This window comes from Apteryx mantelli, chromosome 6 (genome assembly GCF_036417845.1).
Source record: "Apteryx mantelli isolate bAptMan1 chromosome 6, bAptMan1.hap1, whole genome shotgun sequence".
Taxonomy (NCBI): Eukaryota; Metazoa; Chordata; class Aves; order Apterygiformes; family Apterygidae; genus Apteryx; species Apteryx mantelli.
Genome location: NC_089983.1, coordinates 28468593 through 28496568, shown reverse-complemented (window position 1 = coordinate 28496568; position 27976 = coordinate 28468593). Strand labels below are relative to the sequence as shown.

General features: G+C 38.2%; 1 protein-coding gene and 1 pseudogene across 1 annotated transcript in view; one reads left to right on the top strand and one right to left on the bottom strand.

Moving 5' to 3' along the window:
* Nucleotides 1-158: 158 nt before the first annotated feature.
* On the top strand, nucleotides 159-9948 carry LOC106499106 (retinol dehydrogenase 16-like; annotated as a pseudogene).
* Nucleotides 9949-12288: 2340 nt separating this feature from the next.
* LRP2 (LDL receptor related protein 2) overlaps nucleotides 12289-27976 on the bottom strand; it is a 129873-nt gene continuing 114185 nt past the window's right edge. Inside the window, exons 69-80 of the mRNA XM_067299102.1 lie at nucleotides 25900-26028; nucleotides 24833-25053; nucleotides 24203-24382; nucleotides 23375-23494; nucleotides 21009-21099; nucleotides 20372-20439; nucleotides 20091-20211; nucleotides 18534-18663; nucleotides 17096-17215; nucleotides 16900-17007; nucleotides 14887-14958; nucleotides 12289-13805 (exon numbers count right to left, since the gene is read on the bottom strand). Coding sequence (XP_067155203.1) covers nucleotides 13644-13805; nucleotides 14887-14958; nucleotides 16900-17007; nucleotides 17096-17215; nucleotides 18534-18663; nucleotides 20091-20211; nucleotides 20372-20439; nucleotides 21009-21099; nucleotides 23375-23494; nucleotides 24203-24382; nucleotides 24833-25053; nucleotides 25900-26028 — 1522 coding nt within the window. The 3' untranslated portion in view covers nucleotides 12289-13643. The remainder of the gene's footprint in view (nucleotides 13806-14886; nucleotides 14959-16899; nucleotides 17008-17095; nucleotides 17216-18533; nucleotides 18664-20090; nucleotides 20212-20371; nucleotides 20440-21008; nucleotides 21100-23374; nucleotides 23495-24202; nucleotides 24383-24832; nucleotides 25054-25899; nucleotides 26029-27976) is intronic.

The following is a 27976-nucleotide window of genomic DNA, read 5'->3' as shown; positions in this document are numbered from 1 at the left end:
TCCAACAGAGTTTACAGCGAGATTTTTCTCAAAACCAGCACTGTGCAGGTCTTAGTGAACAAGCTTATGAGTTTGACTCAAACAGTTTCTCCATTCTGACACTGGAAGTAACTGGAAAAGGCAACTCCTGAGCACATGGAAACACAGTGAGCTTGCAGATGTCACCCCAGAATGTCAGTACCAGCGCAAAACAGAGCTCGTGTCTAATGTTATAGTAATAACTGTTACATGCATTTGCAGAATAGCTAAGAGAACAAACTACCTGTTTAAGTGCACAGACAAGAATACATCTAGTCTCTTCTAGAGTAATTTTAACCAACTGCTGCTTATTCAAGCACCTACAGGGTCTGAATAAAATGCTAACTCAGTAGTAGCTCTGCCTTCATCTCCCTGCGGAACAGCGTAGGAGAGCTTGGATATGCATTTCTTTTGAGACACTTTAATGAAGATCTTAAGATACTTGCTGACCACTGAACTGAACTATCATACTTCCCGTTTTACAGAGTAGATGAAAAAAGGCCCCTCTTTTCTATGAGGCCAAAGTGCAAAGCCCCACATCTGCAGGAATAGCTCACATAAGAATGGGAGATGTGAGGCAGTTGCTCCTATGTTCCACTGAAGAGCCAGGAGGCTTGCAGCACCGTCAGGAAGACTGATTTCCAGAACTTGTACATCTTAGAATCTGTAAAGTTTTTAGGGAATCTGCCAGAGCATTTTCTGATAAATCTAAACCCTCCAACAACTGTTCCATGAATACTGTTTCTGAAGGATTCCAGTCCCTAAACTCCCTAATTAGCAGTTCTTCCTCAGCTCGGCTGGTAGGTCACTAACCTATAACAGAGCACTGACTTCTGCAGGTTTGCAGTGTGAGGATAAGAGAATCCATCAAAATATATCCAGACCCTAAATCTCACCCTGAGCTGAAGTGTTTTGACACAACTACCAAAGCAAATTTGCTGTGGGAATACAAAAAAAGTAACACTCCCCTCCAACAGGATCTATGTGCTTTGGTTTTCTTTAGCACAGAGAAGCAAGGGATGCTGCATTTTGCTTTCATCTAAGGATCTGAAAGTGCTCTCAGTGTAGTCACACTTTTTTTTTTTTTAAACCAATTGCTTTTATAATGGCATTAGTCTGAGCATAAAGAGCCAAGGTCCATCCCAAGGATTCTCAATTTGTCAGGTGAATATCAAAGTTTTAATGGAAGGCAGACTTTGCCTTCAGCTATTTACTGACTATACTAATAATCAGAGTTCAATATTTATGGAGCTATATCAACAGTCTTTAAATATCAAGCTGACATTTTCTCTGGAAACACACACTTTACCACAACAGATAGCTATTTCAGAACTGATATGCCTCTGGAAGAGATTTTTTTTTCTTAAGTTTTGCACAGTTGTCAAACAAACAAACAAACAATCTTGCATAACATCTCATATTCATAGAAAAATTCACAGACAATTTTCCTGGAAGAAAATATGAACTGAGACTATTTCCTTTTGTTCTCGCCCCAGACTCCTTTCAGAGGGTATGACATCACCTAACAAAATAAATACTTGCAGACAGCTCCAGCAGAGCAAAAGCCAGTTTGGTACACAGCACTGAACATACATGCGTTATTAGAGAAGGAGCACTGGATTCTCAGTGAGAACTAGGCTGGTTAGGGATTAAAGGCTTGAGAACACAGGCCTAGGGCTGATAGGCAGGAGACGAGCAGCAGAGCCTCAATTATTGCTACTGAAACACAGGGACTGATGCTAACCAGAGCAGTCTGGAGCGTTTTGCTAACAGGAGCCAAGCAGGGAGCCCAACTAGACACTCCAGGGCTTTTTCCACTCGGCCCCAGTTTCAAATTTAACCTAATCTCCAGCAATGCAAGCTCACTGCCTGCCATTTTCTCCTTACAGCACAGCCAAGGGCAGGAAGATGTAATTTACAGCTCCAGTTTCCAATTAGATTAATCTTTCCCCTAAATCTCCAATTAGCTCATTTTATTTTGTATTGGGAAAAGGTGAGTTAAGTCCCAAAATGATGCATCACAGCACTAGCTTGCTGAGCAGCTGCTTGATTTACTGGTGTGAGGTTAAAAGAGCCTGCTAGCAGCAACTTCTCTCTCTGCATCTAGCTCTGCTCCAAAGTCTAAATGAGCAGGCAGAGGAAGTGTCATTGCTGGGCATGTCTTTGCAAATGGATTGGGGGCACCTATGACTGGCTACTGCAACATCCCATTTTCAGACTGTATTTTACCGCCCTGAAACCTGAAATAGCCTGAGCTCTTTAACACAATTTTAATGGCACTTTGTCAAAGCATACACAAGTCCTCTCAGAAAGTAAATGTCTTCAGCTCAGTAAAACATTATGAAGCTGGTTCCAAAGTGCACACATTCAGGAATACTGCAACCCTTTGTCAGGTTTAACAGGCATATTCACGGTAAAAAAGCCAAGTATCTAGGTAAAGTACCTGAACAAGAGGGCCAGTTACACTAGCCTTGACACAACAGGGAGATGGGCTGCTCAAATACCCAGTGCAGCCCAGGGACAAATCTAACGCCCCCAAAATTCAGTGGGAACCTTTCTGTGAATTGCAGTGGAAGCAAACTCTTAACTGTTTCTGTATTTGCTTAATATTTTAAAACCAGATAAAGTTAACCACTAGCTCATAGATCCATACCCATGGCTATCAAGATATCCAAATAGGTAAAATAATTCATTAAGTGGGTATGAATGTTGTGTATCAATTTTGACTAATTTCATTAGAGTCCAACATTAATTCACTATCAGATTCTAAGATGATGTCCACAAAGTCACTCCTACTTGGCTAGATGACAGTGAAATTTAAAATCAGAGTAAATCCAGATCACTCCAACAACTCAGTAGGAACAAAAACACAAGAAAGGCTCCAGCAGCCAGGCCTAATACATTAGGCTTCCTTTAATATTCAGATGGCAAGGCTGTCACAGAATCATCAGCCAAATGAATGCTTAAACTCTAGAAAACTCTGAATTATGGAAGAATATAAAAAAAAGCTCTCTTCCTCTGTGATTATGTTTAAATACTGGAAGTACTCAAAAATTCCTTTGTTTTAATGTATCAATTCATTCTTTTAATACAATCACATTTTAAAGGACAGAGGCCTGCACCTGGACACATATGTAGGCAACTAGAGCCAAAGTCACTCCTCAGCACCTGTGAAAAGAAATTTCTTTAGCAGGATGTCCAAGTGCTACACTGGAAAATGCTGACCAGCCTTCCCATAAATTTAGATTTTAATTAATTATTTTGGCTTAGTTCTTGCACAAACCAAAAATACAAACAGAAAACCAGTAATCAATCATGAAGATTTTAGCTTGGTGAGAACAGTATTCTATGTTTATCAACAATCTTGGCAAATAGTAGCATCTAGTAGCAAGCTGTATCCTCCCCACCAGAGTTCAGAAATTTTGTGTTTCCTCAGTGCTTCTTTTTGAGGGCAACATTTACATGCATTTCCCCATTTATTTATACAAACACAGTTCTCATGTACTCTATTTCACTGTGTATCAGCACTGAACAGGGAATAAGGACAGAAAGAGGGAGGCAGAAGACTCCAACACTGATCTGAAGTCCCCCTTGCCTAAGGAGTGGAGAGCAAATAGCTTGCCATCATGCAACACAAATCGCACAACAAATTAGTCAGCAGACCCACCGTTACAGTTTAGGCTTTTCTAGTCATTCTTGGGGTCACTCTGCTTCTATGCTACAAATTAGAAGAGCAGTCTAGGTAGCATCATACAGATTATAAAACAATTGTCCTTCTTCCCAGAAGAATTCCTTTTTTTCCAGTATTAGCACAAATAATCACCAATGTTGAGAGGAAAAAAAGGGGGGGGGTGGTGAGGAGGGCGTTGCTGTGAGAACTGATGCAGTGATTTCTTTCAGTCTGAAACATCCTGAGAGGATGGGGCAGACTAGGAAGATTGGCAAGTAAAGCTTGAAAACAGCAGAAATCTATTGAAAAGGAGGTCAAGAAAAGGTTTTGCCAAGGCACATATTATTCATGGGTATTAGTCACATTGTGCCAAAGCTTCTACCCCTGCTCCCCCCCTCCTTACAGCGAGCTGGAAGGGTTGCAACCAGAACCAAAGCCCTGCACAGGAGTTGTGTCTAAGGAAGCTGGGGGAATGGCTGAGCAAGTTTACTTCATTGTATTTCTAGATCATTAACTATTTGCTCATAGCTCTCACTTTCAGACTCACTGCACATAGGAATTTTGGTGTCCATGCTTCCTTTTATCATTTACTGTCTCATCAGAGACAGTCACAGAGTAAGAGACCCGAGTGGAAAGTACATCTTCATAACAAGCTGTGACACTGGGCTTGGAAATTCATTGGCTAAATGGCTTGACAAAAGGGGGTTTCATGTCACTGCTGCATGAGTCACAGAAAAAGGAAGGCAAGACCTACAGTCCTGCTGCTCACTCTCAGTGAAGACAGTGAACCTGAACTTAGCTGACTCCAGCAGCATTTCCAGGGCTGTGCTATTTGTGACAGAAGAGACTGCTGAAAAGGGTAAGTGATAAGGTCAGTGCCCGTAAAAAAAAATGCTTCAGTATAACCCAATGTAGCCTGGCTAAGAGTTCTGGAGCCTCCCCACTATCTGCAGAGGAGGGCTCCTCTTACTGAGGAAGCATGTTCATTCTTCAGTTCTGTCTCATAAGCCATCATAGTTCAAAAAGACTGTCTCCAGCAATGCTTTTGGCCTCACTTTTACCAACAGAGGGCCTAAAAATCTAGTTGTTCAAGCTGTTAAAACCAGATCATTACCACATGTGTTTTTCAGGCTTTTTCTGCTGCAGTTTAAGAACTTCACCTGGGAGAGGATGCTAAATGGTACCCCAAAGAACTTCCCTGACAATAAAACCAGCCCAACCAATAGAAAATTGCTGGCACAGGCCTCATTTATCCCTCCTCTAGGAAGAGAAAGAGGATGTATTTACAGGACTAAATGAGTCCGATTTTGGCAATGTGCACAACAACAATTGCACTAACCATAACAACTAAACGGTTGTTATTTCAGCCAGGGTTTTCTGAGTTGTTATAGAGGTAGTTCTCAATACTGCTATCATATACCTCCAAGCACTTGTCTAAAACAAAGAGGAAGAGTTTGTCCTGGATACCTATGAGTGGGGTTAAAAACATGACTTAAGTGTGTTTTTCTTTTTGCAGAGTGTAATAAAAGGTAAATAAGGGCACAGTAAATGCATTCAGTTGTGACAATATGTACCTTTCTTTTTCAGCACCTCTAGCTCAGACTAGACATTATTAAGTGCAGCCAAAGGAGACCACAGCACTGCAGCTACCTAATGTAATAAACAGTTGTACTAAATATTCAATAAACGGGTTAATTAATTAATTACTTAAACCAGTAAAACAGTATCTTGTACTAGTAGGCCTTTTTCCTCAAAGCTTATAAAACATTTTTTGGCCTCTTCATGCAAAGTCCTAGGCAATTTTTAAGTAGAATGAATGAGGGCAAGGACAAAATTATTATTAGAACTTACCTCTTCAGAAGCTTTTCTTCAAGCAGGCCTCTGCTTTCAACTTGTGGGAAGTGGTATGTTCTCAGTCCAGTTAACCACTGCTAACCACGCTCTCCTCATTCTGAGCAAATCTCCAAGGAGACTGAGCACTGAACCTTAAGCCTCTCCCTAGCAGGAGAGGCTGTTCCCAGCAAATTCTTAGAAGCGTCACTATTTATCTAAACCTCCCCAAGTAATTTATAAGATAGTAAAGCAGTATTATCACTGCACAGGGTTAAGTTAATATTTTTAGAAGTATTGACTAATTCTACATGTCTAGTTTAGACTTTAGACTGCAACCCAGAAAAGTATTCAGTCTCTTCACTTCTATGTGTATTATTTGACTTTCACAGAGAATGTGTGCATAGTAAGAGCCCAAGTACTTTAGTAGATCTGGGCAGTAGAGCCCAATATGATGGCCCATCTCTCCACCTGAAATCATTTTGCTTTAATACTTTACCCACTCTCATTTAGAGTCATTGCATAAGGCCTTCAACAAACTTTGCCAGGTGTACAGTGTAGAGCTAGATACTTAGAAGCAAATCCCAGTCAGCTGTATTCATCTCACTGAAGTTTTTGTGGAGTATGTGCTTGATTCCTAATGCTACATGTGAAATCCTACTCAGCAGGTATGATATTGCCACAGGCTGAAAGAAATGGTTTTCAAATCCCCTTAGGGCTTTGTGGCTTGGTGAACAATGCTGAAGAAACAACACCTGTGGCACCCACTGATCGGCTGAGGATAGATTTCCACTCAGTTCTGGATGTTGGTCTAATAGGACTGATTGAAATCACACTCAAGCTTCTACCATTTCTGAAAAAAGCTGAGGGAAGAGTAGTCAATCTAATCAATGCCAAAGGCCTTATGGCATTTGTAGGAGGTGGCTACAGTCTGTCCAAGTGGGAATGGAAGCTTTTTCTGACATTTTATGGTGAGTTGTTAGATATACGTGTGTGAATTCAAGAATGGATTCCAAATACTTTGAAGGAGGGTGACTGTGTTTGCTTCTTTCTTTTTCTTTCCAGAAATCTTGCTTAAAGGAGGAAATAAAAAGGCAATGATGCTGGTCATTTGTTTGGGATTTCTATCTCCAGGAGCATGAACAGAACAACTAGGAAACTGTACTGTGAAATGTTTGTACATCCTGGACAAATAGCTAGCATGCAGCCATAGGACACATAAACCCACTGCATGCACACAAGTAAATCAACAGTATAGCCTGGACAGACATCCAGAGCTTCCTGGGCAACTTGTACTTACTATTTTCAAGCTGCTTGGTAAATACTAGATTTCCAGATGTTGGCACATGAGCCTGGAGGACCCTGGACATGTTGCATTGTTGCATAAGGATTACAAAAACGTGCATGCACATACACCTCACTAGTTGAGTTCCTTTTTTTAAAATAAGGAAATAACAAAGTAAAATAATGGCTCTGTTGCTCAACATTGTTCGTGAGGAGGAAAAAACTGTAACTATGTGATGTATATATGTAGTGATCTTAAATGGCTTATATTGACCGTAATAGCTCAAGCATGGTAATAGCAGATAAAATTATGTCAGTTATGTTTGTTTAAATTTGGCAGTATGTGACTACAATTAACTATGGTAATTGGCAGTGGATAACCATAATAAACATAGCAACATAGAATCATGGTAATTATTAGCAGCATAGTGTTATGCTTTTGATAAGGCCTCTCAGATTCCTGAGCTCTCTCAACCTGCTAAGGTCTGCAAGACCTCTCTCCTGGCTCTTACAGTCCACAATCATGGCACAGGGGCACCAGGGGTGCCGATCTGGCATGTTGAGATGGGTTGGAGAAGATGTTTGACTTTGCAGCAGGGGTCTGATTCTCAGACTCTGGGGTCTTCAGTGTTCATCCTCTTCTGCAGGTCCCACCCTGTAGCCTTTGAGTTATCTTTTTATCTCCTCAGAACTCAGTGATGGCTTTCTGTAATTCCTCCATTTCTGCAGATGGCTTGTCCCTGTTGAATTGGTTCCAGAACTAACCCTAAGACATCCAGTCACTTTGGCCTCATTTTGCAGATATCTTTCTGTTAAGTCAGTCCCAAGTCTGATCCAGACTAACCAGTCACTTGCGCTTGGCCTGCAGCTGTCCTAACCATGACACTCTTACATTATCCACCCTCTAGTCTATTAATTTGCTAGATAGTTTCATGCAGAAACTCAGCAATCGTTGGCTTTTGTCTCACCATGTGCACTACTAAATGTATTTGTGCAGGGTTGGCATTTCAGTTTGCTTTCCACTACTATGGGTCCAAGGCCCTGCTGCTGTTAGATTTAAATTTCCTCTTACAAACATCAGTATTTTTGCAGAGCTGTGGTAAGCAGAAAGCTTTATATCTTCACATGAGGTTCAGTAATGGAGCACTCCTTCTTCCCATTTAATAAAATTTTATAACTAGTCTATGTGCCTTACACATCATTTCTCTACACAGTAACGATTGTGTAGTAACCAAAAATATCTGTGGGGACCTTCTCCAAAACCAGCTCAAGCTAAAACAACTCTGTATGTTCACAACAGAATTATGAAGTGCCTATACCAAAAATATTCTACATCTCCTCTATTGCCAATTTATGACCCATTATATTTTGCTCTAATGCTCCATAACAGGCTGAGCTGGGTGATTCCAAGCAGCAATTAGACCATCATAACTTCAGAAAAGTATGCTAAGCAGCTTTCACAGTTGTGTTGCACTGCCTTGTGGTGGCTGAGGCCTAGCTGGATGAGTCATGTCTTCACAAGGACTAGGAAAGTTGGTTGCAAACCTTTACAAATGCTTATATAAAGAAACTATATACACCAAGGTTATATAATATAGACTTAAATGCTAATGTTTATTTAATCCTTGCGTTCTTTGGAATATAGCACCCTGAGTCTCTGAAGTTGCCCTATGGGACAAAGAGGCCATTTGCATGCTGAAGGAGTTGCACTGCAACTCAAATTACACAGAGGGAATCACACTATCAAAAAGCAGACTGACCTTTATTGCAGCAACATTTAACAGTTTAACCATAATCATTTAACCCTACAATGGAGTATATAGTTCTAATCCAACCGAATAATTTTGCTCACTTACACTTTTTTCCAGGCACTTCATAATCTGCTTCTGCTGGCAAACCATTGGCAGCTGGAATGATACAGCAGTATTTGAAATGGTCAAAGTTTCAGTTTGATAATACATGGTTCAGATGGAGCTGGCTGTTGCATCTTTTGCACCAGTCCAAAATAAACCACACAGAATACCTGTGAAGCTACCTGATGCTGCCTTGTTTCTCGGACTTACTTGCCTGCTACTTTTTTACAGCAATAGGCAGAATAAAATTATCGTGACATAAGAAGATAAGAATGAAAGTCTCAAATATTCATTGATGCAACACTTTCTACTTACTTGTGTTTAATAGTTATGCCAATATTGGATGATTATTGCATTTTTGTTTTGTTTTTTTTCTTCTAGGATAGAGATTCAGCATTTTGGAGTGAAAGTAAGCATTACTGAGCACAGTTTCTTTAAGGCAGGACTAGTTAAGTTCAGATATCATTGAGGGAGACTTCTTAAGACTTTGGAACAGACTGACTCCTGAAATCAGAGATGCCTATGGAGAAACTTACTTTGTTGAATGTAAGTAAAAAAGAACGTTTGCTAGATTTCATTAAGTTTGTTTAACAAACCATTGATGACTCTTCTGGAATACAGGCATGTTAGATAATGCCTATGCTACTAGTTCCCCTATAGCATCAGTGAGATGCAATGTCTTGGTACCATTCTTAGTCCTTACATACTAAAATGCCCAAGGAGAAATTAATCGCTACAATCATATTTCTAAGGTTATGGCTTACTGATTTCTGAAAAGTTGTGCTATGTTGTGCACCTACAGTAGGCAACATCTAGCCTACAATATGGGCTAGGGAGGTATCTGTTTACCTGGTTCTCGACTGTTCTGCAGCCCTTGCTGGTCTCTGCTCTGCTGTAGCTACACTGCTCTCAGTACTCAATCCAGTAGTTTAAAGCAAGCCTGAATACATCTACAGAAACTGCAGCCATACCTTTGAATATAAAGAATCTTCTATCAGAGAACATTACAAAAACGCTTTCATATTTATTTTCTTCTTTACAGATATAAAAGCTTAAAGATTATCAGTGAGAAGACTGTGTGCCTCTGATCTTTCTAAGGTCATGAAATGCATGGAACATGCCCTGATAGCAAAGTACCCCAGGACATGATACAGAGCTGGATGGGATGCAAAGTTCTTTTGGCTTTTTCTCTCCTATGCACCAACCTGTCTATCTGACATGCTGCTGTATATGATCTTTCCAACTCCAGCAGCTAGTGGCAGATCTGTTCCTGGAGTTCTAATCAACATTTAGTATTAAACCAGTGTCAACTCTATGGAAATAATTGCTATTCCTCCCAAAACCAGATGTCCTCTTCTTTACCACTAACCAGACTGCTTAAATTCCCTTCAGAAAATGCTTTGATTCTTTCTTTTTTTCCCTGGATTTTCTGAGTTGGGAGACAGATTAGTAAATTTACCATGTTTCAAGGTCTTTTTTTATTCTCTTAAGTGATAATCAATTTTGTATAAATGTATGCATTCATACAATATTCAGCTACAAAGCTGATAAATGCTATTCACCCAATAAACCGTTTAGTGATTTTTCTTATTTAAAAGAAAAAAACAACAGTTTTTCAAGTAGACTTCATCAACATATAGGTTGTTAGTCAATTCAAAATACAGCACTGCTCTTTCAGTAAGTTTCCAACTATCTTATCCATGTACCTTACAGGACACATTTCCTCAGGTGTATTCACCTATTTCATGGGGTTTGTTCATTCTGTCATAGCAAGAAGTTGCTAAGCTTCACAAGCTTCTGAACACAAGATATCAAATAATAACAAAGCCCAGCTCTCGCAACATATTCAAAAAACTACTTTTGGAGTATTTAACCACATCTAATCACCTGACTCTTCAACTGTATAAAGATGAGACACAAGCTATTTTAAAGATACGCAATTTCAGGGAAAATCAAAACTAAATTGTACTCTATTACTACCCAAACAAAGCAGTACTTATATATAAACTTCTTCCTAATATTAGTATAGTTAGAGAAAAACGTAACTGTATAATATTTTTAATATTTCTTTTGTCCTTGATGTGCTTTGCAAGTTAAAAGCATGATTATTTCACCAATTAGATGAAACAGGTCATTTAGTGTAATTTACAGCCAATTAGTTCGACTGTACAAACAGTGTGTTCAGAATGGTAAAATGCCAGTTGAGGTTACTGTGCCTCTTGTACACTCTTTTTTTCTGTTAAGCTGCTGACCAGAGGCTGACATACTGCTGTTCCTGAAGATATGAAAATTGAAGGGGTAAAGGTTTTATTTGCTAAAGATTTGTGTTGGTGATTAATCATTAATGTGCAATTCAATTAAGCTTACAAAAATACCATGCACAGGTCACAACTCCAAATGTAAGAAAAGGAGTTTCATCACTGTGTGTGTGTGCATGCACATGTGCAAAAAACGGAGAGAATATAAAAGTGGTAAAGTAACATTTAAGTATTTCACTGAGGTTTTATTCTATACTAAATGGGTTTAAAAAAAGAAATTCATTCTCTTTCATTTCATCATAAATATCCACACAGTTACAGTCCTCCCTGGCCTGACTGCTGCAGAGAGAATGTACATGAAAAAAACAATGTTATAATTTATCAGCCCTATAGTGGCAGAGTACAAAGAGGTGTTAAAATCTCTAAAAATGGGCCTTCTTTCAAACAACAGAAAGAGTCTAAAATTCAAGAATGCAACCAGTGATTGGCCTCATAAGGAGAAAAGAATAGAACTTGGGAATGAAGTTAGGGAGAAAATCTAAAGCTTCCGTTGAAGAGAGTACCAAAACTTAAATTTTACATACTGAGAAGGGTACATTGCGGTACACTTGTGAGAGAAGAAGGCCCAGTTAAAGCTTAGGGATCCTTTGCCAACAGGTATGTTAAGCATAATTAAATCTACATACTACCTAACCATACAGTATCCCAGAGGCGGTTTTCTTTTACATCTGAAAAGTGAAAATTCTTTTGAGTAAAAAAATCTGATATAAGGCTGACACATTTCAGCAATTTTCAGCAAAACAGGGTCCTAACTTCTCTGTTTGAAAAGATTATTTACAAAACTGATATTGTCTCTTTTTGTGGTGTGCAACTGGATGCAAGTCTTGCAGAAATGTTAGCCCTCTGCCTTTTCTCTTTAAAATTGTTGAAGGACTGTGAACTCTTTCTTTAAGAACAGCATCCTGCTTTTAAAAGAAATCCTTTCTCATAGCCTTACAGAGATATGTATGCTGTATCCCAGTTTCTAAGGAATTTTTTACATTAAAGCACTGAGATAAAGCTTATAAAACTAAGATTTTGATCGATTATGTTTGTACTATCTCAGTATTCAAAGTCTTCTATAATCACTAATAATAGCTTTCTGCTTCAAGGGCTGGTTTATTTAATGTGTGTAATGGCAAAGTTTTCACACTCACAGTGATACAACTTCAGTTACATTACCTCAACCACTTTACGTAGTTGTCTGAAGTAGTAAACACTATTCTTATTTGACTTTATATAAAGCACTGTTTTTTTTCCTCTAAGTGCACTGCAGTTGCCACACTGACTGACAGAAGTGCATAGAGCCTTCACACAGAAAATTATGGAATGAGGATATGATAAAATAATACCTTTATTAGATTTATTCAGCAGCATCATTTTCCAGTTGTCTTTTCTAATCAAAGTACATTACAAGGTAATAACAAGTATTCTAATAGAAACAGTATGTATTTTGAGAACTCAGGTATAAAACAATCAAGTAGCAGAAGTCTCAATGATTATAAATTTAGAAATCTTTAAAATATATGAGTAGCTAGCCAGGAATGCTGAATAACATGTTCCTGCAGTGGTATTCAGACTCTCCACATGATGTTCATGTTGTGGAAACTACCTTGGCTAATTAACAGAAAAGCTAGTAAGATGTACAGTACGTTCTGATAGAAGGTTATGGAAATAACCAGATAAGTACAAAGATTGCATAAGTAGAAACTGTTTCCCTTTCTATTAATGTCCACCTCAGGAAATAAATAGTTAATAAAATTAAATTTTCACATTAAAAACCCTGAATCACTTCTTAAATGAACCAATATCTTCTGTATTTTGCTGTTTGGAAATAAGGTGTTATAGAAATCTAGCTACTTCATTTAACAGTACAAATGACTTCCAGAGACTCCAGCCAAGAACAGAGCTATTCCATTAATGAGCAGGAGAAAATCTCATTAAATTAAGTATGAAATTACTCATGGCACTAAAATCTAAATATATCAGATCTTTTAAAGAACACTATTAATGGAGTGTTTTAATTGGAACCTAGAGGAAAAGTAGGTGTCTTACAGATTGAGAGGAAATGATTCTCAGTCAGATAAAATATTGCAAGAACAATGTTTTGCACAGGTAACTATTCAGCGTGACTAAGACTTTTCCATCTTTTGTTTAACACAGGATAAACAGACACCCATTTTTACATACAGTAGTATATAAAATAGGTTGTAAAGATGCACCAGTACAAGTGTTTGAAGGTGCTGTTATAAATATATACTCAAAAGATCCTGTAATCAGTAATGTTCCTATATTTGCCTTGTTTTTTTAGTTTAAGCATTTATATAATGAATTTATCCCTAAAGATACAACCAATTCCATACAGATTTCTACTAGCAGTATCAACAAACAAGATAATCTTTCAAAAATTTACACATGTACAATATATAACATTACTTTCAGACAGCTTCAGTGCAAAGATATACATATAGTACATCATGATAATTGTTCATAAAAATAGCAGTTGGCATTTGTCAAAAAAAAAAAAACAAACAAAAAAAAACCACAAGGCATAGTTTTAACATACATCTCCAGCCACTGGCTGAAAGGTGTATATATTTTTATAAAGCATTTGAATGTGAACCTTCTTCTGTTATAAAAAATATATGTGCAAATGGATGTGTCTAATTTTTCCCTAAATCGGTTACCTAGTTATACAATGGAGTCCTCTTTAACAAGATTGGCGGTATCTTTAAACGTATCCTCTGTTGCTGTATAAGCCAATGCTTGGTCTCTCTTCAGAGTAATCTTAGGAGGCAGTGAAGGAGAAGGGGTAGGAACATTTTCTGTGTCCTGTTGCTGTTCCTTTTCCATCTGAAACAATAATCATAAAATCCAAATTTACTTTCTAATGTACAACATACCCAACCTTAACTTTTAGAAGTGCTAAATAAATATCCAAACATTTTGCTGAAGTGTAATGTATACATTATTTCTGCAAATCAACGCCTATAATAAAATTTAAATGCTAATTCCACCTCAGTACAGCTGAGAAAATACATTACTGCAAACTTACTCTGCATGCTGTGACTTTCATTTTAATGCTTAATATCAGGAGTAACTTCATATGCCTATATGCAAGTATATGAGTGTGGATAACAGTGGCACTTTGGTTTGTAAGCAGTTAAGCCCATTAGTACTGGGGAAATGAACCCTTAGCTTACTGAACTCTCTCTCTCTCTCTCACCTTGTTCAAGCAAGAGAAACCTCAGTCTCCACAAGAGGCAGCTACTATTAGTCACATGATTGTGGGACTGGGGTTCCTAAGCCATTAGGCACTTTGGAAATTTTTAAGATGAGCCAATTAATCCAACCTTTTTCAAGTGAGTAGAAGAACCCAGAAGCTTCATACCCGGCCATGGGAGAATTCTTCCAGCACACATACCACCAGCTGGCATACTGCCCTAAAAGAACCAGCTCATGGGCTGGGCTGGATGGAAAAATAGGGCTGGTATAAAAAGAGGGCTGCTGTACGTGGAGTTGTTAAATTTTTGTGCAGTGCTGAAGTAATGAGGCACACTACTAAGACACTTTACTCCCAGTTGCTGTACAAGAGCCTCTCACTTGCCTTGGGACCCTGAGCCGTACCAGACTGCACCAGCAAGCTGAAAGCAACACCCGAGATCCCAGAGCAGAAGGGGGCCACAGTGCTTGGGCTGGGAAAGTTGAGGTGGGCAACGCAGCAGGGCTGCCTGAGGTGGGCACCTGCTGAGTGCCTCACGCTGCCTGGGACTTGGTAACTTCACTCAAAACTGCCTCAGGCCCATCTTGACCTGGGCTTAGCAACAGAATCTACCCACAGTCTTTATCCTTGGAAAGCAAGAACAAAGTCCAGCAGTACATTAAGCTAAACAGTACAGGCTGAGAAAGAACATGATACAATATGAAGGAATACCTCTGCATATATTGGGTTTTCAAAATTAGTGCTCTGTTTCAGTTTTCTCTTGAAGAAACTCCATTTTGATTCCTGAAATATAAAAATTATTAGAACTTTACACATTTTTCTCACAATTTCTCTGCAAAACGACAGCACTGTTGTTGGAAGTGTTTTCAATTTCACTTGTGTTGAATGCTAACTCAGTGATTTTAGACAGATGTTCTCATATTGCCATCTGTATTGCTAATTAATTTAGTTCCTTTAAATATTTCAAGGTCTGCTGAAGTTTTAGGAACTCTGACAATCTTTAGAGTGAAAAACAATATGCACAGGGAAAAAGGTGAATTGTCTAGATTCTGTTTTCTGCAGATGGGAGTATGAGTGTTGTTTATTTGGACTGCTTTGGAGACTCATCATGAAAAGCATACGAAAACCCACAAATCATACTTGAAATGACCATTTATACCATAACTCTTTAGACAGCTTTTACTCTTTCACTAGTCAACTAGCCTCACAACGTTATTCAAGAGATGTTTCTGCCAAAGGAGAAAATATATTAGGTTTTTATTATCAAATTATTTAAGTAAACTTTACGTCATCCTATATCAGGTGTTCCAGGTTACCTCCTTAAATACTGTGCCATGTCATTCAAACGACCTCTCATTTAGACTATTTTGTCTTTTACTGTTTATAGTCTTTATTTACATGTAAGAGCATCAAGATCTCACGAGAAATGAGGGCTCCATTATTCAAGGCATCCTCCCAAAAGAATGTACCTTTTAAGTAAGACAGAGGGTAGGAAAGGAAAGAAAATGGTCACATAATGTGTCCAGGGTAACCCAATATACATTAATGGATGGGCTAAGCATATGATCCAACTTTCCTTTCTGCTAGATAACCAGTTATGGTTATTTCACCTAAAGTAGTACTGCAAGGCTAGGCCAAAAGCCAATAAAAGTGACTGCATTTATTCATGGAAGCCTATCATTATACAAACAGGTCAAAGAAGAAAAAACTGTCTTGAAAAGAACACGAGAAATTACTGAGGGAGATAACAGTACAGTAACAGGTTGATGAGAGCTGACATTTCAAAACTCATCAGAGGTGCTTTTTTAGTGGGCAATGCATGTGAAAATGCAGTCCTGAAAACAAGCCAACCATCAGCTCATTCAGATGGATTTACAGATACAAAAATGGATCTTCCATGAATCCCATGAATAGTCTAGATGAGGCAATACTTTTATCTTAATTGTTAAAATACCTGTAACAACACATAGAACAAATGCCCTAAAAGGACCTGCTAGCAGTTCTAAATATTGAAAAATTACAAATAAAAGTGAAAAAAATGATGACCATACACTGGGGCTAAATGTCGTATTTGAATTTTCAGCACCAAAAAGAAATGGGTTTTCACTGTTTTAAACCAAAATGTAGTTTTTCTTTTTTTTCATATTTTACCAAAAAAAAGTACTCTGCTGCGTCTATCAAAATACAATTCATTACGGTTATACGAATGTTTGTTAAAAGTATCATATACCTTGAGTCAAAGTAAAGCCTCAGTTACAATCATTCCACTGGGGAGCAATTATAATTTTCAGAGTTAATATTTGCCCTCAAAATGGAGCACCTTAAATAGTGAAAAGAAACCTTCTGTTCCAGTCTAATCTCGTCAGAATCTTTGGGTGAACCAGGCAGAAGACAGGTTTGAATCCCTATAAATGCTTGTGGTGTGCCCTGGGCCATTCTGTACTTGCTCTCCTTTTCTTCTCATCTCATCAAAACAATTCCAGACCAGCTCTTACAAACCTTAAACATGGCCCAGTTAGCTGGACTTGAGGCAGATTATAGGCCAACTCCATAGCATTATTTAAAGAGAATTTAAGTCACATTGCAGCTTCCCTAATAATTCAACTTTCCTGATCTGGAACACAAATAAACAAGGCCACCCTAGAACATTTCAGACATACAGACCAACATAACAAATAATTAATTAACACTTTTCTGAAATGCTTGTACGTATTATCATACTACCTGAGGTGCATCTGAACTCTGAGGAAGTTCCTTTGGACTAGCAGATATTACAGAAGCATACACAGGATTTTCAAAATTTTCATTTTCCTCATTACCAGCTGCTGTTACCTGTAGAAGAAGGAAAATCAATTGCAAAGAAGGAACGTAAGGTCATAAGGAAAAGGAAAGGTAAAAAATAAACCCAAGTTTCTCTTACATGTGTTGGTCGAGCCACTGTAACAGCGCTTGCTCCACTGGCTCCACTATCTCTGGTTGCATACATTGGATTTTCAAATGTGATTGGCTGTTTCCCTGATTCCACTGCAAAGTTTTCATTCTATGAAGAAAAAAACCAACAATTACAATGCAGTAAACACTTCCATATTCCCAGGAATGGCTTTCTAGTCCAATTCTTCATTTCAGGGGACAATACATGTTTACTTTCACATAGACTTATGCAAAATCTAGCAAACAATAAAACAATAAGCAAAACCCTTTAAATTCTTTCCCAGTGAACTGTACAATATTTTGTTCATAGTAGGAATATATAGGGAGATTCTGTAGAACTAATGCTGCTTAAGTAGAACTACCCTGTATCCAGACCTGATTGTTGTTAGCAGTGGAAAAAATGTACCACTTAGACTTCAGTATATGTCAATATTAGGCCAGAAAATGGAAAGTACCATATAGTTTTTTATGCATGAAAAAGATCTGAGGTAACATTCAATCCTAAGGCTATTTGTCAGTATTTACTGAAATGTTTGTATAGTTGTTTCATTACAAAAGCTATTTAGTTTTAACAATGAATGTGTTTCTTTGTCTAGAAAACGTCATACATGTATATCATGGGCTTATCTTCTTCATTGGCCATTTTATTTTATATTAATTCATTGCCAGTTAAGTTTGTGATTTATCCTTAACTTTGAAAAAAGCTGAGGGAGTTTCCAGAATGGACTTTGCAGCAGGTGCACATTATTCTAACCTATTCTGTGATCTGTTTCCTAGAAGTGAAGATCTTATGTGCATTATACTCATTATGGTAAACAGGAAAATACTTCTTTTTCCCCAGTGAACATTACAGGAAACACAAGGCTGTGCTATTTCTCAGATATGCATAACAAAACATGGATAAAGTAGTTGCACTTTATGATGCCCCCAAAGCTGACTATTAAATCTGATTTCTTTAAACTTGCTAAAATAACAAACTTGTCAAGTTTATAATCCATTGTACAAAGTACTTTATCCTGTGGTTAGGTGTGATTTTTACCTCTGAAGTTGCTAACATATACAATCTGCATTTGAAAACTACACATTCCAACTGTTCCACAGAAAACAAATGCCATCATGAATTTCCTTGTTACAATACTTTAATATGTCTATTCATTCTCTGTATATTCCCTGAATATCCTGAAATATTACAAGGGGGTAACTGACTCCACTTCTACCACATGAATCTTGAGAGAAGAGAGTCATATTATTTTGGAGAACAATTTACAAAAATTCATTTTGGAAAATAATCTACCAATGTTCACTTCTTCTTCTAGAATACATTTATCATTTCACTGTCTTTCTTACATAAAAGACTTTCCTCTACCAGCTGACAATGAAATTAAAAGAAAACAATTTTTAAAAAATATTTCAGAACTAGTCCTTACCATCTGCATTGCTCTGTCTATAGCAGAGTCAGCTCCAAAACCACAGACTCTCATGTCCATACTCACATCTGCTCCAGATCGGAAAGTTACCCCATTGCCATTTTCAGTAGATTTTACAAGACTGCTTAAACTTCAAAAAAAAAAAAAACAGGTTATACAGACAGGAAACTTATAAAACAACAAAACAAGTACTCCTGTATTAGTTTGACAATCCTTCTAGTCTAAGTCACCCCATTCAGAATGAGCTCATATGCCCATGTTGACATCAAATGAACTCAATGAGTTACAAATTCCAAAAATCTAACTACATTTTGGCTACTCTTATTTCAATTTTGTTTTGCAGACAAATTCATTAATTCACTCAGAAGTCCAAATTCACTGAAACTGATGAAAATGTGATTGCAATGGCTTACAAATTTGTGAATGTTGTTCCAAAAACACATATACTTAAGGTGTTTATGCATGCAAATAATCAAGATACCTACAGGTTACTGTTTTCATAACAAGCAAATGTTCAGTTTACATATAGATTTATGGTAACTGCAACTGCACATTAGGTTTGTATGAAAAATGTTGGAAATGGGCTAGGAGGAAGAGTGTCAGGTTAAAAATAATAGGAGCAGTGAGAGATAGGGGTGAGCAGTCAAACACAGGATCTTTTGCACAAAACTCTGAGCATATGACTCCCCAGAAACAGGCAACTACACATTCACTGCAGAGTTAACCTTCAGTTCATTTTGTCAGATTAGCCTAAGTTGAAGGAAGACAGCAGCACTGAAATAATATTTCTGTTTCTACATCTTCATTGGAGCTGGCTTGTGCTAAAAATCTTGCCTTCAGCTGCTGTGTTGTGTGCATGCTTTACCATCTGGCCCCCTAGGAACCAGCTGACACGTTTTAAAAGAAGTAAATCTGAGTTGTGATTGTTGCACGTGGATGAGACCCAAGTTAAGAGCAACACCTAAGCTATAACTTGAGTTAACTCTGCAGTAAAAGTAAATATATCGGTTAACAGTTTAAAGAGGGATTGAGCAATGGCAGCACTAAGGCATACTCATGGAAGAAGGTTAAAATGTGAACCAAGCCATACAGACAAAAAACTGAAATCTCCATTTCATGTTCACTACTCATGCCTCACATTATTTTTAAACAGACGAATACAATGTTGCAGAAGAGCTTGGCCTTTCAACGTTAAAAAGATCTCTTTGACTCCTAACAAAGTTTTAGAAGCAAATTAAAACATATTTAACTACAGTCTTTTGTATCCTTTTGAACAGAATTCCCCGGTCCAGATCAGTCAGGTAAACAGTCTTCTATATGGTTGATTATTACATTTGGGATGTAGAACGGTTTGACAATGGTTCTTTGTTACAAGATATGATTGGCTATGACATTGCATGGAATCAAAAATCCTCTAGAATTGCTGCAACACTGCACTTCCTATATTCCAACAGAACAGGCACGTGGCAAACAAACTGGATTTTTCAGAAATATTTAGGCACAAACATAAATATTTAGCGTACAGACATTACAGCTATGACAGCCTCTGAAACATACCTTGGTAGTTTTGGAAGAGCTGGTAAAATGGAGCCTGTTCGTCTGTAGTTAAAAAAGCCTCCAACTGCTAACACTCCAATTATTATCACTAGTATGACTGTCAGCAACACTGCTACTGCTGCTATCAAAGACAGAAGAATAAGCAAAAATTAAAGCAAGCATAGTTGAGAGTAAAAAAAGAGCCCAGAGAATTACAGACTTGACCCTGAACAAGTATCATACTGCGGTATTACACATGCCTTAGTTCAAGATATCAATGGTAATATATACTCGAAGCTTACTTGTTCCAGGAGGCACTCCCTTTGACAATCCTGTTTCACAATAATTCCCAGTGTAGCCATAAGAACACCTGTAAATATAAGTAGGACAGCTGACTGACTGTTTTTTATTAAGTCTAGGATCTCAGCTTTATTATTATATTCCATAATGTTTACCCACATGACACAAATTTTAACTCCTTGCTTAGTAATTATATGTTTTACTGACTGTAAAGATAATACATCTGCTATCTGCTTAGAATTAAAAGGGGACATAAAAAGTGCTGAGTTAGAAAACTAAAGTCACTGAAGTCAAAAGATTCTGTTTCACTGGAGCATCAGTGGCACCTACTGGCTGTTCCAAGCTACATTTATTGAGCATTACTTCTCCATTGTTTTAATTTTATGGCATAGCTTTTTACCAGAAACTTCATAGAGGTTTGCTTTTCTATTTTTCTCCAAACTGATGCCTTTTACATTGCTTATTTGCTGATATTTCATGCTTATATGTTTTTTTCTGTGATTGCCACAAACATGCTATTGCAAAGGTTTAACATCTTCTGTAGCATTTCCAATACATTTTAAAGAGTTGATTTCTTTTGTGAAACTAAATCAGCACAACCTGATCCAGAACTTTGACCATATCAACATATTGACTTACTTGCATTTTGGAAGACCACTCTCATCTGTATAACATGTTCCTCCATACATGCACCTGCATGCTGGTGGCATTGTCGGAGGGGATTCAATGGCTGCAAAGATTGAAAGCCATATATGTGTTATTAAGCCATCTTCAGCAAAAGGCTACCATACAGTATTTTGTTTATCTGTGCAAAACTTGCATATACAAAATCACAGGCAGTAGCTTTGCTTTTAATAGCACATATGTATGCTGCCATTATATTTATTTTTCTGCCAAAATAACTTATTTTAATCCAAGTAAAACCTGTTCTTGCAAAATAATGGGTTATTCAGTAAAAGTATGCAGAGGCAACTGAAAAGGTGTATTTTTTCACCATCATCACTTTCTTTTGCCTATGAAGTCCCTCACCCATCCCCTTCCTCCTTCAAAGCACTCCATTCAAAATGCAGCAATACTTTATCTTCTCTGTCCCAAACTCTTCTATCCAATCCAGCCAGTTAGGAGTTATTCACAGAGAGCCAACAAGCTGCGATGCATTTATTTATGAAGAAAATCAGTGGATGGAAGTGTGCATACAGAAGGGACCTCTAAACTCTCAGACATCCTGATAGCAAGAATGACAGAAAAATCCAAAGTCTTCAGAGTTTTCTGTCAGTACAGCGCACAGGCTGACTGACTGGTAAACACCAGGTAGCACTGAAGCCTGTTCATGACCACGCTGGTGTCTCGCTGCACTCCAAGAGCCTTGAGGCTGCCCATGGGGCAGTGCTGCCTGAGCTGGCCCAAATGCATAGCTACAAAGGTTCTGATGTTATTCTAATGCTGAATCTAGCGAAAAACAAATGAAATTTCTTGAACATAAATTGCACTAGCCTTTGGTAAGAGCTCAGGATATGCCATCAGAAAAGTGTGGTTCACACAGGAAAAGCTCTGGATCTTAGACATTATTATAGGCTATAAATTAAGGATGCATATTGACAGTCTCTCAAACTGACAAGTTAGATCAGAATATTCTTGTCATAATTTTTTTATCAGCCAAAAGCAGAGGAAGTCTGTTCTTATAATGTTCTTACAGTCTTACAGCCTGTTTCCCATTGGCTGGAATATGGGGAAATGGCAAAATAAAGTAAATGCATATAGAAAACTATGTTTGGTCAGTATGGCAGTTATGGCAGTCATATTCCACTGGTTAACAAAGAATTGCAGAATTAAAGAACAAACAAAATGCTTAAAATCAAGTTCAAAAATTGAGACAAAATTGAGACAGTATTATATATACTATTTGCCATCTCTTCCATTCTCTCAAAATAAATTGTTTTCCTTAATTTCTAGACAGTTTATGTAGAGCAGTATCAATGAATAACAACAAATGCAGTTTCCTCAGAGCAACAAACAGCAAATAGCAAGGACAATCACTGTTATTGATCCTAAGTTAAGTGTATTGCACACTTCCATTGCCTATTACATCATATTAGTAGTTCCTCTTTCTGCAGCTTACACCTTGTGACAGTAAGAGCAAGCATCACCAATTATTAAGAATATACAAGTCAGATGTGAAGCTGTGCGGAAAATTATGAAATTGCCTCATTTGATGCAAAAAGAAGAGGAGAATTCAGAGAAAATTAACCATAGCAAAGATGCCAGACGTAATGCCATAGGGTTAATTTATTAGAGGTACGTTGCAAGGACAAGTGCAAGGACATCTGGCTACCACCCACATCACGGTAAGCTGAGGTGCAGACTAATAGAAATCCTGCAGTAGCATACTCTTTCCTCTCAGAAAAGGCTGAGCAACTCTCTTTTCTTGGAGCTCCTGGAAGCACTGTGGGGGCTCTGCTGCAATGCAACAATCAAGCACTAAATTGCTTAAAAGGATTTCCAGTGCAAGATAATTAATTATCCGGAAGTTGTCTCTGTTCACACTGTGAGTTATTTAAGTTTTTTGCAGATTTATACTGTATTCTGTTATACTGATCGCACAATACCTTGGACATAATTGTAAATGCAAGTCACATTTTGTTAAACCACAATTTGTCAGAAATTCCATAGTTCTGAAATGAGTACACTTGGAAAATGAAAATGGAGTATTTTGGAATTTCAAAAACAAAAAAAATAGAAACCTTGACCAATTTCACAGCTGGGTCTGGACTAGTAGGACTGGTATCTCTATATCCATTTTAAAAATGAGACATAAAGACATTATATAAGATGCACTAGGTGACCATAAATCAATGACAGCTGAGAATAAAAGTCAGATGTCCTAACCTATCAACCTTTACTATATCATCCAGCTCATACCTCCATATTTCTATTTCAGTAAAGCATTTGCATTCCTAAAGAAAAGCTTCCTTTGCTTTCATTTCCAGCTTGACAAATTATTCTACCTGCATCACACTCTGTGCTGCTGCCTTCTACGAATCGAGTCCCTTGAGGACAAGCACAGGTATATCCCCTCGGTCTCAGCAAGCAGAGATGACTGCAGACATCTTTACAAGGATTAGGCACTGAAATAAAATGTGATAAAGACAGCTGAAGAAGTAATGCAGCATATTCCTGAGATATGGCAGGGGGATTTCACAGTCAGTAATATACCTCATCAATATCATATGCCAAAAATCTAAACAAATCTATATCCATTTTCAAAACAACTGATTCCCAGCCAGTGTATTTATATCAAAGCTTTTTGTCTGCCTTTTCTTACATTATTCCTAAGGGAGAGCCCATGGCTGTTGGGAGCCAGAGGAGCACAAGGAGGTGAAGAAACAGAACATTCCCAGTACCCGAGCACCACGGAGCTTTCTGACTCCCAAAGCTATAACCCCTCTAAGGAGGGGTAGGCTGGAGCAGTCTGTGTTCCTCTGGACATCTCACCGCGCTTACTGCAGACATGTCATAGCTGAAATGGTTTCCTCAGAGGCAGTATTAAATGGCCAGTACTTTGTATGTTATCAGTATAGATTCCCATTGTGCCACTTAGCAATAACTTAGTACTAAAAGACTGTAAAGAGAGATGTGTAGTATTCTGCTTTTGAATTAGTTTTGGGTATGCAGCAAAATACTTGCCAGCCTATTCCATTTTCATATCTTCAGAAATACATACTGTCACATGCTGAGAGATGTTTTACCAGAAGATTACTAAGCTCTTTGAAGACATCATTACCAACTTTGATCAGATAGGAAGGAATGGTTCATCTAGGATGCTGATTACCTACCTGACTGATTGTATCTATGTTGGTGATAGATGCGCACTTGAGTAAGCCAGGGATTTACAGTCAGCACTTTTACTTTTTCTCCATTTCCAAATTTATCTTTCTTCCAGACTTCTCCTCGTTCTTTAGCTATCCAATATAAATGGCCTTCAAAGACATCAAGGCTGTACGGACTGCCTGCTTCTCAAAGGAACCAAACAGCAGACTATGAGCAAGCACATCTCTAGCAGGATAGGTGATTCTTCATCAGCTGAGTATTTCATCTAATAGGTTCATTTTAAGACATTTGTAGCAGTATATATAGCATCACATGACTGACCACTTCATGCCACTGTACCTGCAGGCTGCTTAATAATATACATAAAAGAGCAAGAATCCAACTTGCCACATTGTCCCCAAATTGGTCATGTAAGTTACCCTCAGTAAATCTAGTTTCAAAGCATTGTGAGCCCTGCACCTGGTGTGCCATTTACCTCAGTGTAAAGAAGCAGAAAACACTACCAAGGCTTGTTTTTTAAAAAGCTGCCTTAATGGGAGCTGAGGTCTTGAAAATCAAGCTCCAGTTGTGAAGGCTGAATGCTTATTAGCATACATCTTGGTTACTGTTATATTAATTGGATAGTAAGTTCTTACCTCCATGTAACACTACGGTTCTGTCTGTCCCATCAGGTCTCATGGATTCAATAATATTTTCTTTAGAATCACTCCAATAGATCCTGTCACTGTTCAAATAATCAATAGAAAGACCTGTTGGCCAGCCAAGGTCTTCAGAGACCAGAGTTTGTCTTTGCTGTCCATCCATCCAGGCACATTCAATCTTTGGCTGCCTTCCCCAGTCAGTCCAATACATGAGCCTGAAAAAACAAAACCAGAATTTAACACTCGGAATTCAGTCGCCAGGATCATCTTCTGGAGTTTCATGGAACAGGTCAGTGGGGAAGCAAAAAGCTGCTCAGTAGCTTCTGGTTCGCACGTGAGATCAGGGAACTTGCACAGAGTTCACTGAACAAGCATGTTTCAAGAATACAAGAGAAATACCAGAGATTTTTTTTTTTTTTTAATCTTTTGTCCTGATTTTGGAGAGAGAGTGATTTCAATGACGGTTTTCTCAGTGGATGAAAAGTGACTGTGAAAATTTTGAGCATCCATCAGTCACTATAAATTTGCAGAGTTAAGGAGCTGTGTTAAGGACTTAAGGGGATCTGCATGGCTGTACTCCAGCTGAGAAGCACATATCATAATATCCTGTGATTGATCATCTAATACCAGATGTAGCAAGCACAGCTATTCAATGTGCCAAAGCATTTACATTACTTTCCACCCAAGGAGGATATCTTTATTTCTTGGAGCTGGTGAAGAGATATTCCCATCAATTTCCCTATTTCAGTAGTAACAGAGAAATGTGGTGGGCAGAGCATTATAAAAAGGAGATCTTTATTTGGCCTCCCTGGTGTTGTCACCAATACAGGTACCTATCTGAGATCTAACCCTAAAATACTCATATAAATAAATAGAATTACCATGTACACAAATTTCCTAACATTAGTGAAAACACAAATGTCTCATTGATGATACCGGAAATTTCCATTAATTTAATCAGGAAACCACTGCCTTAGTCATTCCAGTAAAGTTTACAGTTGTGGTTTTTTTTGGCATTGAACAGTATAGAGAACAATTTGGGGAAGTCCTGTAATACTTGCCCAAGCTTTGGATTGACAGCAATAGCTGCTGGTTGATCCAGTAGAGAAAAGATAAGCCATTTTCTGTACCGTCCATCTAACTTTGCCACTTCTATGCGATTAGTCCCTGCATCAGTCCAATAAAGATGCCTGAAGTACATAAAACACAAAATATTCCAAAAGTAATTATCTGATACCTGGGAGAGGAATAAGAAAATCTTTTTAAGAAGAAAAGCTACATCAAAACCATTGCAGCAACGTAACAGCAAATAAAATTAATATAAAGAAACTACACTGATTACATCTGAGCATTTTAAATCTGGAACACCCAGACTGTGGCAGGAACATCCAACTCTTAAATGTAGGTGAGTTCAGGAAATGTAATCCATAGGCTCACTAGCTTTCACCTCTGCCAAAGTTTCTACAGCTGCCCCTGTTCCTTGTCAAATCATCTTGATTAAAGTGCTACTGAGAACTTTCATTGTTACTTTTAAGCACCAGAGATGGCTAACAAGCATCTTTATAGATGCAGTTTTCCAGGAGACAAAATCATATTCAAAAATTTAATTACCATGGAATTCATGTGGCAACTCTGAGTGTATACAGCTTGTTAGTCTATAGCTCCTCTCTAGACTTTTGTCTGCTGATAGAGGTGTTAATGAATAAATAGTTACTACATCAGATGCAAATGTTTTCAGTCCTTACAAATATGGCACTCAGTCCACTCTTCCTTGGATTTAGCTTATCTTTACCATCAAGCCTGTATTAGTTTTTCATCTTAGATAATAAACATGGTAGTACTCAGTGTCTTCTGTTGAAATAAGTGTGGGATAATGGTCTATGATTATCTGTGATTCTCCCTGCCATGGGGTAAACAGTGAATACAAAGGGTGATTTGCAGCCTGATGCCCATGCTGGCAAGGGGTGAGACAATGCCCAGGGCGAGGCAGAGGTCTCACCACTTGACATTGCTCTACCCAAAACGACACCTGGGGCGAGGCGGGAGTCTTGCAGCCTGGTGTTGTTGATAGGGGCAAGAGAAAAAAAAAGGCCAGCAGCCACTGACACCTTCTGCTGAGCTCGACAAGGACCAACATCCCACAGTGTTTGACTCAGCCCCACCTCGCCAAGAGTATAAATTCAGTGCATAAATGTTCCTCCATTCCGAGGACGAGAACACCAACCTACAGACAGGTCGACAGGCCTGGACCTCTCTCCTCCCCAAAACAGGGACGCCTTTTTGGTAAGGTCTGCGCCTCCGACAACGTTGGACGTTACCCCAGTAAAAATACCATTGTTGAAAGAGCTTAATTATCAGTTTGAGCTCAGAAAAAGTAGAATTTGTTGCAGTAAGTGCATTTATCATCGGCAATCCTGAACCTGTTGATCTGTCGCTTTAATAAATTGTTTAAGTTGATCAACTTTGCGAAACTGATCCAGTGAAAGTCCTTTTGAGGAGGGCTCTGGCAGGCAAACATTGATTACCAAATTATTGTTCAGCTTTGTGAACCTGATCCAGTGAAAGCCCTTTTGAGGAGGGCTCTGGCAGGCAAAGTTGACTACCAGATTATCGTTCAACTTTGTGAACCTGACTCAGTGAAAGTCCTTTTGAGGAGGGCTCTGACAGTCAAAGTTGATTACCCCTTTCCCTCCCTTCACGCAACAGTAACAATAAGTTATCTCATAATTGCCTTCGGAATGTCAAGAAATACTATAATTCCTATTTTGCAGATGGACAGAAGGACTAAGTGTCTCAAAGCATGTATCTCAGTTTTTATAAAATGTGCACACTTAAGTACGCTCTTTTCAAAAACCTCTCAGCATTATTCTAGAACCAGCATAGCACTATGTTTGCAGCGCTGGAGATGCTAGCCTCACAAGGATGCTGGTATATCCCTCTATCCTTGCTCATGACCATATGCATTTATGAAAAGAAATTCAGCCATTCCCTACTGGCCTGAGACCATTTGGGTTTCTGGGTGGCCTGCAGTTCACAAAGAAAACAGAAAAATAACCTGAAGGCTGCAGGTTAGTCCAGGCCTTAATACATCTATCTCCTCTATTAAAAATCTGTTGGAAGGAAAGACAAAATTTTCCC